Source organism: Narcine bancroftii, chromosome 10 (genome assembly GCF_036971445.1).
Source record: "Narcine bancroftii isolate sNarBan1 chromosome 10, sNarBan1.hap1, whole genome shotgun sequence".
Taxonomy (NCBI): Eukaryota; Metazoa; Chordata; class Chondrichthyes; order Torpediniformes; family Narcinidae; genus Narcine; species Narcine bancroftii.
The window spans coordinates 5,486,163-5,502,875 of record NC_091478.1 but is presented as its reverse complement, the minus strand read 5'-3'; the positions used below and the strand labels follow the sequence as shown (position 1 = coordinate 5,502,875).

Below are 16,713 nucleotides of genomic sequence, written 5' to 3'. Positions count from 1 at the left end.
CCTTACTGCAGCAGTAAGATATAAATCAGTTTCTAAGCATCATTAAAATTAACAAATAATTTCTGGTTGTAATGTAACTGAACTGTAAGAAATATTTGCATCTTCAACCAATTTGGTTATTCACTTCTAAGGATGAGATTGTGATTATGGTTCCATATAATAGAAATGGGAGAAGACATTTGATGGAAGCATTGATTCTCTTGAAATGATAGCTTCAATGTTTGGCATCAAACTTATGTTTGTTGTTCACCAATGCCAGACTTGTCAAACCATACCAGATTTTATTTTTGAACAAATATAACACAGGATGTTACTTGATGTGATAAATAAGGAAAACAGATTTCTTTTGGCTGGTGAGTTGGTAATCAGCGAGCATCGATTTATGATTATTACCAGAAAAATAAAGCCGAAGTTGGGGGAAATCTGGTTTCACACTGAGGGTCATTTGAAGATGAAATGCCTCATCAAACCCAGTGGTGGAAGCAGATTTTATCTTGCGGTTTTGAAAGGGAAGTAGATAAATATTTGAAAAATAAAAATTTGAACAAATGGAGAGAGTGGCTAACTCAGCTGTCCAACTAAGGCACAGTGAGCTAAGTGATCTTGTCTGTGATTTAAAATTTAATGGGGTCAGTTATAGCAGTAGAAACCAAGCGGGAGAGCTGCTAAAATGTGGTGAAGAATATATCCATTCCATTCTCACTTAAATCTGGACAAGTGCACATTTAAATTGTAGATGGCAGGAATACTTGATGGATATCAGTGGGATCTTCGTTCCAGTCTGCAGATCTGACAACAGCAGCAACAGGAGCTGAGTGTGACTCCTTTCTTTGAGGCTTGAATTGGATGTCACTGGTGGCAACTCCACCACTCCAGCAGGGGCCAGGACATCAAGGTAGGCTTATTCCACATATATGAGGGCTCCTTGTAGGAGAGATCCCCTGAGTTTCACAAGGAAATGCTCCAGACTGACGTGCTGATGTGGTAACTTTATATCTTTTATCCACTTACCTTGTTCCTTTGGGTTTTAGTTCTGGCCTTAGCCTGCCTAATTTCAATGCTGCATAGTTGCTTCCTGGTCACATCCTGGCTTTTTTAACCAAGGCAGATCATTAAAATCCACAGATCCTTTCCTTTTCAATATATTTAAAATATTTATTTACAACTTTGAACAATCAATGTAAAATTATTTTTAGTATTTTAAGTCTTACAGGGCTATTCAAAAGTTATCACTTTGCCACTCTCCAGTCTTCTGCTTTCCCAATATCTTCACGGATTTCTCAGTCCTGCACATGCCTGTAATTCCCAATTGCCTGCCGTGTACTTCTTTGGAGGTGCTTTCAAAATAATGGGTTGATGTGGCACTTTGGAGCTAGCTTCCATAGTAATGTCATTTTCAAATGTGCTGCTTTTGCATATTGAAAGATCTTCTTTTGAATCTTGGAGCAGCTGCCCTGGATGGTCAACCACTAGATAGCCCATCTTCTGGAGAGACTAGCAGTACTCCAAGTTACGTAGCACAGTGCAGCACATTAGGGCCTTTCAACTTGTGCCAATCTAAATAAACTCTCGCCACACCAACCTAGCCATTCTCTCCCTCAGAATCCTTAGCCCTGCATTGTTCTTGCATCCATGTGCCTATCTACGAGACTTTTAAATCCTCCTGTGGTATCAGCCTCTACCACCACCCCTGCAATTCACTCCAGGCATCTGCCACACTGTGGGGGGGGGGGGGGGGGGGGGGAGGAATAAAAAAACTACTTCTAATGTCACCCCTAAAAAATCATCCACTCACAGTAAATGGATCTCCTCTGGCATTGACCCTTATCTCCCTGGTGAATAAGTGCTGCATGTCCACTCTAGTTAGGCCTCTCACAATCTCCCTCTCATGATGTTCCAAAGAGAAAACCCCTAGATTGCTCCATGTTTCTTCACAAGATCCGTTCTCCTATCCAGGCAGCGTCCTGATCAATCCTTTCTTATAAATCTATTACCTTCTTGTAAGTCGTTTGAAACATTGGAGTTCAATGATGGAAATTTACCCAAAACAGATTATAAAAAGATGTAAACAATCACAAGCAATAGAGATTCATTTTTGGTATGTGGCTTTTTTTTTTGTAGTGAGCTCATTTTCTCACTTAATTGTGGTTCTACTTACATATATGGAACTATTCAAGAATATCAGTTGTATTAAGAATAAATTATTGCAGTCAAGGTGAAATTTAAAGGGCTATGAGCAATGAGGAAGCAGGGTTAGAATGGAGAAACAAAATCTTTATTCAAAATGGATTAAAGGAAAATATGATAGAAAAGAAACACCAATCTGTACTCCTGCACCTGAAGGCAAGTGATGGAGCTTTCAGTATTCGGCCCAGTAGGTTACATCTGTGGTATTGGAGCTGGTGCTGGAGGAAGATTAAGTGTTTGAAGGATGTTCCATCGACACAATACAGTACTTGGCTCTGACAACCTTTCAGCTGCAGTGTGATGAATTGACGAAATACTGTTCACAAAAACTAGGGCAAATCTATCATCCTGCCCAATAATTTCTTAGGCGTCCTTAAAATGGTAGAAAGACTCAGCAACAATGCAATACTGCAGCAAGATCTGACTTTCTGACACACCAGAAGCACTTGACTGTTGATCATGCCAGAATATTGACACGTGCATGGAAAGGAAGCTTGTTTCCAGAAGATTGATAGTCCTTGAGATTAAAGCATCGTTCACCCAATTCTAGCATCATGGAAGCCAAGCGCAACGGTCCTCGCGAATCGAGGAATACAGTCCTCCAGAAGCTTGGCAAAAAAAAATTACTTAACGTTTGTGTCATCAAATGGTGATCATGGCAAACAAAGAAGGCTTTTCGACTTCAAGGACAATGCTGTTAAAATGTCTCTCATCGTCAAGTAACAGACATAAATGAAGGACATTTCATTGTATTTGTAGTAATTAATTCCTGCTATTCTAAGAAACCACCAGGAGTGAAAGTAACTTAAATTTCATGCTGGCATGGTTATATTGCTCATTTAACCCTTTTGTTATGGTTTATACTACTGACACTTACTTGCAGGAAACCTCTTAATCTCATGACATAAACCATTGACGAGGAGTTTAACTCGACCATCTATGTTGGTTTTGGACATGGCTAATCATCGTGCTTAACTGCTGTGCGCTGAACGCTTCTCTGCTATTATTATTACATGTTATAATTATAACAGAACACTTACAACTCAGCTGCATGCCAGCATGTTTTTTCATTCACTCGTTGACTGTGGATGTAGCCGGCAAGGCCAACATTTATTGTCCAGTTTTTAATTCCTTTGTCGGCCATTCCAGGGGGTATTGGCCACACTGGGATAAAACCAGAATGGCAAATTTCTTTCCCTGATCACAAGAGGCCAAGCGGCCCATCGTGACTGCTCCTCCAGTCTATCATTAGCTGATCCATTCTCCCACTCAGCCCCACTCCCCGGCTTTCTCCCCGCAACCCTTGATGCTCTGACTAATCAAATACCTGCCAATCTCTGAAATGAAAGGACAGGTAGACTTTTACAATAGTCCAGTTATTTCTGATACCAGGATTTTATTTAAGTTCGCAAATACAAGTGAAAAATTAAACAGCGAGGCAACCATATTTTTGAGGAGGGCTTCCCAATTTTCCCTCCCCACTCTCAGTCCTGATGCAGAGTCTCAACCTGAAATATGTGGAATTTCACCCCCTCCCCCTACAAATACTGCTCGTCCCATTGAGCTCTTCTTGCAGTTTATTTTATGTGGCAGAGTCCAGCATCTTCAGTCTCTTGTGCCTTGTTGAGAAGCAGTCCAGTGACTTACTTAGAGTAAGACCACAGTCATTAATCAGGATGCTTTACAGTAGTCTGGTAGATTTACCATCCAGAATAGAGCTGAATAATCCTCCAATGCTGCTGGCCCAGTGTCACCATGACCAGAATCAGTATCCATTTATTCTGCCACTGATCTGTCCTGGGACTGCTATATGCTCATCAAGTTTTCTTCCATAACTTTCATTTCCCAGACCTTCAAGCAAGATGACTGAGGAATAGATAATAAAGAAGAAAAATAAGGAGATGGCCAAATCCTTGCCCACCCTCATGTCACACTGTAATTGAATTTGCCCTTATACAGTAAAAACCCCGGTATCCAACACCTATGGGGATTGATAGATGCCGGATTAGTGTGTTTTCGGGTTGCTTCGGACTTATTCTTACAATGGCTAACTAATTCACCTGAATTAAGAGAGAACCATTTAATAGAAAAAAATACCATACTGTACTTACCTTGAACAAACTTTACTTGCATGAATTTTTAAAATATTTTACTTTAATTTCGGTCACATACTTTGAAAACATTTAACCGTCGCTGCATCTGCAGGTTCCTCTCCCTCCACGGAGCTGCCCAAAGGACGTACAATAACATTGTAGATAATTACAGATAAAGCATCTGACCGGGGCGATTCTTACTAAGCAGGGATAAGGAGACACTTTAAGAGAGTCACCCCAATGGCAAAAGGCATCAAACAGCTCTCCATCCTGGGCGGCGCCATTGCTGATTCCACACAACTTTATTCAAACAGCTTCTACGAGCAAAGCCCGACCAAGGCCTTCCGCTGGATGAATCTTTGTTCTCATCTTCACCAAATTTATGTGTTACTTCAGAGAACATTTAATTTTACAATTTTAAACTTTCATATTTTTACCTATTATTTATTTTCCTCAATTTTTTTGCCATTAGCTTGAGGCTCTCGGTGTTTGAATTCCGGATACCTGGGGTTTTAGTGTATTAATTTTAGTGTATCAAATCTTTTAGGACGAGGTTCTGAGGTTGTCGACCCACTGCACCATCAGCAGGATGGATGCAATATTTCAAGGAGTGAACCAACTACCATCTTTTCAGGGAAATCAGGAAAAGGCAATAGTTGCAACTTTCACAAATAATCAAAATGGCAGCAATTCATTTTTTAAACATTGACTGTGTAAAGCTGTGTGAGCCATTGATCAGCTGGAATTTTGGCCAATCTATGTGTGCGTGTAATAAAGATTCACAAAAAAGAGTTGAAGCTAATAATAAGGTCTTTAAAAATAGTGGAAACACTCAGCAGACCAGCCGGTCTCCCTGGAATGCGAGACAGAGTTAATGGCTGGGTTGAAAGCCTTTCATTGGAATAGGCCTGAAACATTAATTCTCTTATTCTCCACCATTACTGCCTGACCTACTTTGTGTTTCCTGCATTTTCTGTTTTTGCTTCATGTTTTGAGCAATGTTTTATTTTTTTTTTAAGTAATGCAACTGTCAGCAGACAACTTGTGAGAATTTGAGAGTGAGAGTTGGTGAATTATCCCATAGATTTTGGATTTACTCCATTAGGCCAAGATTTGCCACCAATATCAGTGCACATGCAGATATGAGGCCAACACAGGAGCAATGCATTACATGACCCTGAAGAATCACTGTGTACATGCCAGCCTCTTTACTTGCCAGTTTCCTGTGCAGCTGGTCACCCTTCCAAGACCACAGCAGAGTCAGCAGGAACTCTACCTAAAGACAAAGTCACCCAATCTCGAAGGGTTTACTGCCCACCATTCATGCACCTGTAACTTGGCTAATTTCAATGAGGCTAGATTTTAAATATTTTTAAATTTTAATTTAAATTTTTAGACATACAGCACGATACAGGCCAATGTGTCCGTGCCATCCAATTCATGGAATAGTGCTGGGTTCAGGCCACTTTCATACTTTAGCCCAGCCATTTTCAACCTTTTTTGTTGCAGTTGCCTCCCTAGGACTCTGTTTCATGTCGATGGAGTCCCTTCCCTGTGAAGCAGTCAAGTTTTGATTTCTTCCATACTCCTACCGACTACATAAAGAAAGTGAAAAATATTTATATTTTGCAAGGTGAAAAGAAAACAAGGCATTGACTTAAATGTGCTTTGGTCCGAGGGGGAGTGGGTGTTGGTTAGGGCTCCATTGAGAATGGCTGCATTAGACAAATCCTTTTCCAATAAGAAGGCCAGCTTTACTGAATAACTTTCAGACAATTGAATCCCGTGCACCACAGTGCTTCTTCTTTGGATAATCGCATCAACTGTACATTGAGATTTAGCTGGAGTCAAATTTGTCTGGGATGGTTGGAAATAAAACGGAAGGAGGTATCTCTACACCAGCCCCATTATGCATGCACCAGACTCACAGGAAAGTAGAAAGAAATCTAGACAGTCTGCTATTCAGGATGAACATGTCACTTTATTGTGTGCCCAACTATTTTAACTCCACCAGGATCATTACAGAAACAGTCAGACAGCATGGAAACAGACCTACTGAGTGGGTGTTGAGATCAAGCATCATAGGTTCAAGTCCAAATAAATTTCTCAGCATAAAAGATGCTGAGGATTATGTTTTGTTTCATCCTAATATATGTTTAGATTAAAGAACATTGTTTGGCTTAACGATGTTTCCTGCCTCATGGAAATATCTGGTCAGTTATCAAACATTTCAAAGGACAGATTGTGTTGCAGAAGATGTTTGTGGTGTTTAATGGGGTAATATTGAAATATCTGAAATGATGCAAATAATCTGGACTGTTTAAGACAAATCTACTTTATTTTAGAAAAGTACATGCCTTTATAAATAAATTTGACATACTTGTTGATTGAATTTCTGGCCTGTTGGTGAGAATTTCCATCTAATGGATGTGTGTAAGGGAGCATTGCACAAAGCGGGCTTTAATTCAGTGGAGGTCATTGTTAATCAACAGTGCAATCAGAACAGAAAATAGCCAGGCAAAGATTTTCATTCAGAAGGGACAGAGTGAATTAAAACAGATTCCAAAACTGTAATGTAAACTCTTGCAACAAAGGTAGTCCTTGCATGGAAATAACGTGGTTCTTGCATTTCTCTGAAACATTAACTCGAATTTTGAATTTTTAACTTTAAAACTCTAAAGATAATATTAATAGAAATTATGGTTTTCCATCAGCAATATAAATCACTCTGTATACTGCAAGAACAATGTGAGGATCTGCCAAAAAGCTTGGAATTTATATAAGCATGTTACCTTTGCCATCAGTTGAATGCTGTCTTGTACACCTAGACACCTTTGCTTTGTAACATTGTAAAGAGCTGATAGACCACTTGCACGTTCACTCATATTTCATACATAAAGTGGTACTTTGCTGTAGTGGACATAAACTTCTTAATTGACTATATTCTATATGTAACATGAAAGACCAATTTTAAATTTAAATTTAGACATACATACAGTACGGTAACAGGTCATTTCAGCCCATGAGTCCGTGCCACCCAATTTACATTCCGTTAACCTACACCCCCCCCCCAGTACATTTTGTATGGTGGGAGGAAACCGGAGGCCCCGAGGAAAACCCACGCAGACACGGGGAGAACATGTCAACTCCTTATAGGCAGTGTGGGATTCGAACCCCAGAGTGGTCCCCATTGCTGGCGCTGTAAAGGCGTGGCGCTAACTGCTACGCCAACTGTACCACTCCTTTACACATATCAACTATGCACCTGTAACATTGACCATATATTTAAGGCGACTCACATCAAGTTTCCCTTCAAAGCAATGGTTATTCCTGTTTTGAAAGATTTTTGTCTGAGCAGAATATATGAAAGGATATTTTAGCAGTTGGAAAATATTTTAACAGCAATATGACCTACTTATCATGTGATATACTGTTGGCTCATTACAGAACAATTTTAATTTGGGTCCATTTTAATATAATTAGAATGCACCTCCTTTACATTCTTATGTGCAGATGTATGCATGTATTTTTGAGTGTTCCCTTTTTAAAAGGCTTTCTAATAATGGTTTCCTGACAAATATTGTTTCATTACAACATGCCTTCTTGAAAAGCACCTTCCCCCTCTCTGTTTATACAAGCTTTTTGTAGAGTTCCCAAAGGAAGTGTCATGGCAAGGAGGAGAATTCGACTTCATACACACGCATAGGGCTCTTTTGAGAATGTGTCATTTCTAACCACAGCAGACAAGCAGCATTCAACCTGATCACAATGGTAGGTACATTCCTGGTGTTATAGGAGTCACTCTATGATCATCGGGTGAAATACACATTCTGTGCTTAAAATTTAAAAATAAATTGTTGGGGCCAACTAACATTTGTTATCTCATTGACTGTTGTAAATCCAGCACATGGATTTATCAGGAATTGTCCAAAATGTAAGGCCATATTTCAGTCACAATACAAAATTTAGACGTACAACATGGTGGCAGGCCCTTCCGCCCCACAAGCTCATTCCGCCCAATTACACCCAATTTGCCCTCAACCCTATACGTTTTTGAAGGGTGGGAGAAAACCAGAGCCCATGGGGAAAGCCCTCGCAGACATGGGGAGAGCGTATAAACTCCTTGCAGACAGTGCAGGATTTGAACTCGGGTCGCTGGTGCTGTAACAGCGTTGCGGGAACCATGCCGCCCAGATGACATCACAATGTTGACGTAACAATGAATATCCTGGTTGGCTGAACATGTTAAAAGTAATTTGATTTTGCTACTACTGTCTGTTTCTTCTATGATCATTGGAGAACTAAACAATGCACATAATATTTTTATTATGTCGTCTTGTTGCAATTTGTTTACTACATGCTTGGCAGTAAGTTTTTCTATCACAGTGACTTCAGATATAAGGACAGAAATGAATGATTCCTGCTAGTCAATGAACTTTAACTGGAACTACACTTGAATGGCAATAATCTGCTCTTGTAATTGCTGTGGAAAAGGAAAATCCTCCAGAGATTTTACATCTAATCATTTATTTATAAATCTGTAGATAGCAGGCTGCAGAATGCGCAACAGGGGTCAACTTTGTGCTCAAAACCATTGTCTGCTGTTTACATTTCACAGCAGTTTTTACAGTAGTTGCAACCTACATGATCAGCTGGGTACTTTAATTCGCTGGGTTCTGTTCTGCACATCATTGCTTTGGACAGACCTACTTCATTAAGGATGCTTCAAGAGGCCATTCCCCTCAGCATTAGCTGAAATATGCATGTTTTTCCATCTCATTAATTCAGTCTACATACAATTAATTTCTGCCTATTAATAAACCCCTAGGTGCTAGTGACAGCGATCCAACCTGACCATACCAAGTGAGGCCTCAGTTACATTTGGTTGAATTTCAAGTTTCATATAGGTGTTGAATACAAAACTGTGCTCAAAGATTTTTTTTCAGGAACTTTCTGATATTCAAATTAAAAGGACAACAGCTGGATATTTAGCTGTGGCTGAAAAATGAGAAGTTAGTGGTTTAAATCATTTATTTTACAAACACACACACAGATGTTAGTGATCATAACTGGAGGAAGTGGTTATCTTTGAGGATGTACAGAATGTGGGTGAGTCTATACGGAGAATACCCTTCTATGCTCTACTTCAAAATGAAAGCACAGTTGAACTCCTATTTCACAATTATATTCGCTGTTCTTTAAGTATTGTACATTGGCATCTGGTCAGCATGCTTATGTCAATATATATTTAGCGTTCCAAAATGACTTTTTGTTGTTAAATGAACCTTTTAACATCCTGCAGCTGTGATACCAAAAACGGCTGTGACAAGGTACCGCAAGGAAATTAAATATGATTTTAACTGTGACAAACAGAATGGTTCAAAAATTCAAAATGTTGGTGACTATTAGTGTTATATGCAGATAACATAGAATATCAGTCACAGATGGTAACAGATAAATATGTATTATTTATAAAACAGTATAAACCATTTTATATAAAAGAAGGAGCACTTAAGGGGTTGAGATTATTTATTAATGAGGTGAAGTACCAAGTTAATGGATTTTCAACACAATTCACCTATGCTTAGTGTGTAGTCGATATACTAATAATCGATGTATTTAATAGAAGTAAATCCTATGACTGTGGGCTTGCTGTAATTGATAAGATAAGTTGAACTCTGGATCAAAGCAAAGACTAAAGTTTGTGGAGCTATTCCCTGTGCTGCTAATGGAACATTGAGCAGTCAAATAATTGACTGCCTGCATACCTAATTGAAAATGTAGAACTATAGAACACTACAGCACAGAAAGCAGGCCATTCAGCCCTTCTAGTGTGTGCCAAACATCATTCTGCTAGTCCATAACCCTCCAGATCTCTCCCATCCATGAATCTATCCAATTTATTCTTAAAACTCGAGAGTGAGCCTGCATTTACCTTGTCAGAAGGCAGCTCGTTCCACACTCTCCGAAGTTCCCCTGATGTTCCCCCCCCCCCCTTTTCCCTTTCACCCTAAAGCCATGTCCTCTTGAATTTATCTCTCCCAGTCTAAGTGGAAAGAGCCTTCTCGCATTTACCCAGTCTATTTCTCTCATAATTTTGTAAACCTCTATCAAATCTCCCCTCATTCTTCTCGCTCCAGGGAATAAAGTCCGAACCTGTTTAGCCTTTGCCTGTAACTCAACTCCTGAAGACCCAGCAACATCCTTGTAAATCTTCTCTGCACTCATTCAATCTTACTGATATCCTTCCTGTAGTTTGGCCACCAGAACTGCACACAATTCTCCAAATTTGGTCTCACTAATGTCTTATACAACCTCACCATAGCATCCCAACTCCTGTACTCAATACTTTGATTAATGAAGGCCAAGGTGCCAAAAAGCTTTCTTCACAACCCTGTCTACCTGTGTCATCACCTTCAGGGAATTATTCCCAGATCCCTTTGTTCCCCCGCACTCCTCAGTGCCCTACCAGTTACTCTGGATGTCCTACCTTGGTTTATCCTTCCAAACTGCAACATCTCACACTTGTCTGCATTAAATTCCATCTGCCATTTTCTGGCCCATTTTTCCATTTGGTCCAGATCCCTCTGCAAGCTTTGAAAGCCTTCCTCTCTGTCCACAATGCCTCCAATCTTAGTGTCATCAGAAAACTTACTGATCCAATTTTCAACATTATCATCCAGATAATTGATATAGTCAACAAACCACAATGGTCCTAGCACTGATCCCTGAGGCCCACCACTATTTACAGGCCTCCAGTCTGTGTTAATATATTTGCACATCGAAGTAAACATTTTGTTATAGTAGTAGATAATAGAAACAGAAAAAAAATTCTAGTCAACTACTTTGTTGTACTGTTTACATGAGTCCAGTCTTGGCATAATTCAGAACTGGAAATATTGAGCAGATCAGCTTTGTGAATGCAGTTCAAACACTGTGAAGCAACTTGCAGGATGAAACTGTTCTATGTTTGTGATGTGCCAGCTGGAATTAAGAATTGGAATAAACTCTTGTTGATTTATGATCTGATGCACCAAAATGTCACTGTGGATTTTTTATTTGCTAACTTCAGGGACTCTGATTTGTGAGAAGCAGGTAACATCTCAACAATAGGCTATTTTGTTGTCTTGTGCTGCCTGAGATTTATTAAGTTAATCAATGACATGACGCAGCTTGATACAAAGCCCTGTTTACGTGAAGCTTTTTAATTCTAATTTGATCTAAATCAGCCCTTAATTCCAATTTAAATGTATTATGTAAATGGTGCTTAATTCTGATTAAATCCCAGTTAAAAACATACTATTTCCTGAGGTGGGTTGAATGTAATTCTATCTCAATTCATTTTGTTGTTCACCCATGCAGATGGGTGTAAGTGAAGTGAACTCAAAATCTGCATGGTGTCCCATGGTGTCTTGTGATGTGACAAAAAGACTGAGCACTGAATTGTGCAATGTGTCCCTTTAGTACAAATTGAAAACTTCTTTGTGTTCATGATAGTTAGGCTGCCATATAAACGGAACAATTAGTAAAAGTGGTTCATATTCATTCCAAATGCACAGATACAAATTAACTTTACCTCTGCCTTTAAAGGGGACTCGTCATAAATACATGGAAGACAACATCAATTTCAACATTCTACAGCTATGATCTTATTCAATAATTGTTGATGTTTCTATCGATATTTTATCACCACGTAGTGATGTAAAGGAAAGGTGTAGTGGAGTTGGAAATGATGCAGAAAAATTCAAGTTTATTATCGTCTGATGGTACAAATGCAACATGCAATAAACAGTACAGAATGATCACATAAGTAATCAAAATAAATGCCTATAAATATTTGGGATGATTTACATGGTCATCAATCTCACAGCCTTTTGGAAGAAGCTATTACACATTGGGTGGCTCAGTTAGCGTAGCAGTTAACACCATGTTGTTACTGCACCAGCGATTGGGACCAGAGTTTGAGTCCTGCATTGTCTGTAAGGAGTTTGTACATTATCCCGTGTCTGCATTGCTTTTCCCCAAGTGCTCCAGTTTCCTCCCACTGTTCAAAACCATACCTGGCGATGTAGATGAATTAGGTGTCATTGGGTGGCACAGACTCGTTGGCTGAAAGGGCCTGTTACCGTGCTGTATGCCTAAATTTAACCTGGCCTACCTGATAGTAATGCTCCTGTACCACTTCTTGATGGTAGTGGGTTAAATATGTCGTGTGCGCTGGTGCCTGCAGGTAAAAGAATCTCTGGGTTGTATGTGATCTCATATATGTACTCTGACAATAAATCTAAATCTGAAATCTGAATTCTATAATTCTTTGAGCCCTATTTTGGCATGGCTCCCAGTAAATGATGTCAGTCGAGGAAAGGGAGACCCCTGTGATCCTCTTGGATGTCTTAATGATCTTCTGTATTGGCTTCCAGTCTGATGCTTTGCAGCTAGCGAGGGCTAACCCTTAGTGCTATGAAAAATCATGAAGGCTGGAGGTACCAGAAGGTGTAGGTTAAGGTGAGATGGAGACAAGTTTTTCAGAAACAGAGCGGTGGGTATATGGAACAAGCAGCCAGAGGATGTGGGAAAAGGCAGGTACAGTTACAACATTTAATTGACATTTGGAGAGGTACATGGACAGGAATCGTTCAGCAGGATGTAAGCCAGACACAGGCAAATAGGACAAGCTCAGGTCAGCAATGTAGTTGTCATGGATGAGTTGCACTGCAAGACCTTTCTTCCATTATATAAAGCCGTCAATGAGAAGTTGCACTGCCCTTTAAGTTCCAAAACAGGTACGGACTTTTTTAATTGCAGGAAACAGATTTTCTGTTTTTTTATTTTTAAATTACATTTGTTGTCAATATATTGTAAATTTTTGTGGAAGAAAATGTTTTATTGTGAGTGTTGTCAGCTACAGAAAATTCAAGTTCTTGTGTTTATTAAAGTTGTTTCTTCCTTCATTGCAGTTTTTCATTGGGATTAGGAATTTGTTACAAAACAATAAGTTGATCTTCGATATTTCGGGCGACATGTTAATATTGTTCATCCCAAACCTTCTGAAGCCATGCCTAGAAGTAGATACATGTGGATAGTTTATTATATGATTTTAAGGGGCAATTTTCTTTTACTGGTCAAGGAATTTGACGTGTTGAATACATCCAACATTGTCATAGTATTAAAAATAAACTTTCATATTAATCAGGAGGGCAAGTATTGTAACTTGGTCTTCATAAATTAGGAATTGTGTGCAAATCTCTCAGGGTCCATTGATAGAAAAAAATTAAGAAAAAATAGAAGACGGCAAGTATTTGAATACATTTTCATTGGAATGCCCGGTATGCTGTAATTGTTATTTTAATCTTCAGGGAGCTGTGTTATTCATCTGCAATCTTGAAGGCGACTCTTCAGATTTGGTTGCTAAATTGAAAGGTTGTGAAAAATTGTTTCCATGCAGATAAAACCATTTTGAAGTTCACAAATGCCAAACTTGCTGAACAAATGTTATCACTTAATTCTGCAGGACAAGAGTGGCCTCATTTCATTGCAATCTCAGTGAGAGCCAAGAGGAAATGACAGCACCAGTGAAACACTGTATGACCTGGCTCGAGGCCTATTTCTGCGAACCTTGGACAACGGGAAAACTTCCTCTCCCTCCCTTTCATCATCGCATTTTTCAGCAAGGTCTAGTTTTGTGTCACAATATTTTGGCTTTTGTATGATTTTTGACTTGCATTGCCTTTTTGCTTTATTGTCAGCAGTATAATGAAGCATTTTATCCTGTGTGAATTTGAGACACGGCACATAACATCAGCTATTTAGGAACGCTAAGGTCTTTAACTGTTCCAAATGGTTCTGTTAGTTTTGGCTTGCTTTCGCATGTATTTTGGCATGAGAGCTGAAAATGATGCAGTTCCACTCATGACATATGCTGAATGAAAGGTCTTAATGTAAGCACATCTGAATAACTGTAAAGCTTTCAATGAGCTTATTGTTGACCTGTATTGTCCTTTTGCCAATTTCCAAAAGTTTCTTAAAGGGGAAATATATTTTGCAAACTAGCCATGCAATAATAATGTGGTAAAAGAAACACTTTAGTGAGACTTTCTTAATCACTCTTTATTGCTCGGTCTTATTTTACAACTGCTCATCACAGACAGCCCAATGGCAAGTCGTTTTAATCAGGGTTCTTTGTTAATATGGAAAGGCATTGCTGTGCTCTAGTGACTTCATCCATACGTAATGCTGTTCACAACCACCTAATTGCATTGCTCATGTCACTGGAATGTGAACGACTTTGTGTCTGTGAGGTTAAGACGCCACCCAGCACACGTTCTCTTCTCACTGCTGCCATCAGGAAAGAGGTCTAGGTCCTGCAAAACTCCCACCACCAGGATCAGGAACAGCTGCTACCCCTCCACCTCAATGACAAATTCAATTAGAGATTTTTTTAAGGACTCTTGCTTTTGCATTTTATTGATTTCTTTTTCTCTCTGTCTTACAGTCAGTTTGTTTACATTTTGTTATTTGTTTACATGTATACATATTTTCTTGCATACAGTTCTTTTTTGCATGACCAATAAGTGGAATTTCTACCTTGCCAGCAGGAAAAGGTAAGTGATGTATGTACTCTGACAATAAATCTGAACTTTGAAGGGGGATTCCGAGGCTGCAGTGTCTTTCCAAGTACTTTATGGCTTCTCTTCAGCTTTGAATGTGGTTAATCACACCATCTTCTTGCAAAACCTCTTGTTGACTACCCTGCTCAGTGGATCCTTACTTAATTTCACGCTTCTGCATTGGCAATGGTTTATCTCTCCAACTCCATCCCACCAATACCATTATCTGTGGAGCAGGCCAAGGAGCAGTCTTTGGCTCTCTTTGTTTGATATTTTCAACTTGAGTTATTGGGTGTGTGTACCAATGCACACGTGTGTGTTGTGTTCAGAATAGGTTTGACAAGTTCAGAGAGGATCAAGGCTGGTCATGTGCTATGAATAAACAGTGGTCTTTTTTACACATAGGAATTCACAAAAAGGGCACACACTGACAGACTTTACATACACAGCCACAGGCGTGGTATTAGGAGAAATGAGGATTTAACTCGTTCAGCACCCACCAACCACAGGCACAGTACACCAAGAAACGAGGGTTTAACTTGTTCGGTACCCACCACCCACAGGCACAGTATGCCACATAACAAACAAATGAATACATACACATAAACCTTGTCTCCAGTGCTTGGGGTCCGGGATGAACCCATTGCAGTTGACCGTCAGGAACTGTCTGTAGCCAGGAGCTCAGAAATGTCACAACTAACAAGAACATCCAGGGAAAACCTGGTTTCCAGTGTCAACCATGGCTCAGGATGCAGACTGGCTCATTGCAGTCAGCTCTCTGGAGCTGCCTGCACCTTGGGCTTCAGATATGGTTCAAAGCAGCACACAAAGGGAGAGAGAGAGAGAGACAGTGACAGCACGTGCTGCTTTTTCAATGCAGGATCTGTCCATGTTACCTGTGAGGACAAATTGTGCATCAGTCTCACCTGTCGGCAGATTTAGCCATTGATTGGCACCTGGAAGACCAATCACTTCAGCTGCCAAAGCCAGACATGCATCAGCCTCAAAGGTGGGCAGATCTAACCTTTGGATTGGAAGGTGAGGTGACTTCCGACAAGGCTTCAGCTGGAGAGGTCACTTGACTCTCCACAATGGAGATTCCAGATGGAGTGGTCACATGACCTTGCACAATCCACATCACAATGTACTGTTGATATCAGACTTCGCCTCTCTCCACTCTCTCACTGTCTACCTGATGAATCATCCCTCATCCCATCACTGTCCAAGAAAGCCCCTATTTAAATGCCTTTACTATCTCTTTTCTTGATCCATTACCCACTTTGTTTCCTCCTGGGCTCTACTCAGCTGTCTTCAACCATTTTGACGTTTTCAGTGAAATGAGCTGAGATTTAAACACCATATCTCTTCTATTCCAAGGCTTAGCTATTTCCACTACCGCACAATTGTTCACCTTTGGCCATCTGTTGCTTAAATCACTTTCCATGCCAAAATAACAGTAAAAATACAATGCTGGGGAAAGTCAGCAGGTCAAACAGTGCTCTTTATGTAGCAAAGATACCAGTATATTTTTGGCTTGAGCCCTTCATCAAGGTATGAGCAAAATGTAGGTAGGTGCCCGAACAAAATGATAGGAGAGGAGGGGCAGGGGGAGGAGCACAGTTCCAAAGGCAAGAGGTGGATAAGGGAGGGAGGGCACATCAGCAAACAGGGGGAAGCAGGGAAGGCTCTGTGAATGGATAAGGTAGGGGTAGAAAGCTGGTGGAAAGAAGACAGAGGGATAGGGAAGAGAGAGAGAAGAGGGAGTAGGCTAGCAAAACCTAGAGAAGTCATTTGCCATATGGTTGGAATGGAAAATAAGGGGTTGC

At 40.0% G+C, this 16,713-nt stretch overlaps 1 protein-coding gene across 10 annotated transcripts in view; it reads left to right on the top strand.

Moving 5' to 3' along the window:
* mgmt (O-6-methylguanine-DNA methyltransferase) overlaps positions 1-16,713 on the top strand; it is a 538,867-nt gene that overhangs the window by 191,550 nt on the left and 330,604 nt on the right. For all 10 annotated transcript variants that reach the window (XR_011345278.1, XR_011345279.1, XR_011345277.1 and 7 more), the window contains one exon: positions 13,792-13,952. Coding sequence is in view for 5 of the 10 variants with exons in the window: in XM_069899651.1 (XP_069755752.1) it covers positions 13,792-13,952 (161 nt within the window). In the remaining 5 variants the exon portion in view is untranslated. The remainder of the gene's footprint in view (positions 1-13,791; positions 13,953-16,713) is intronic.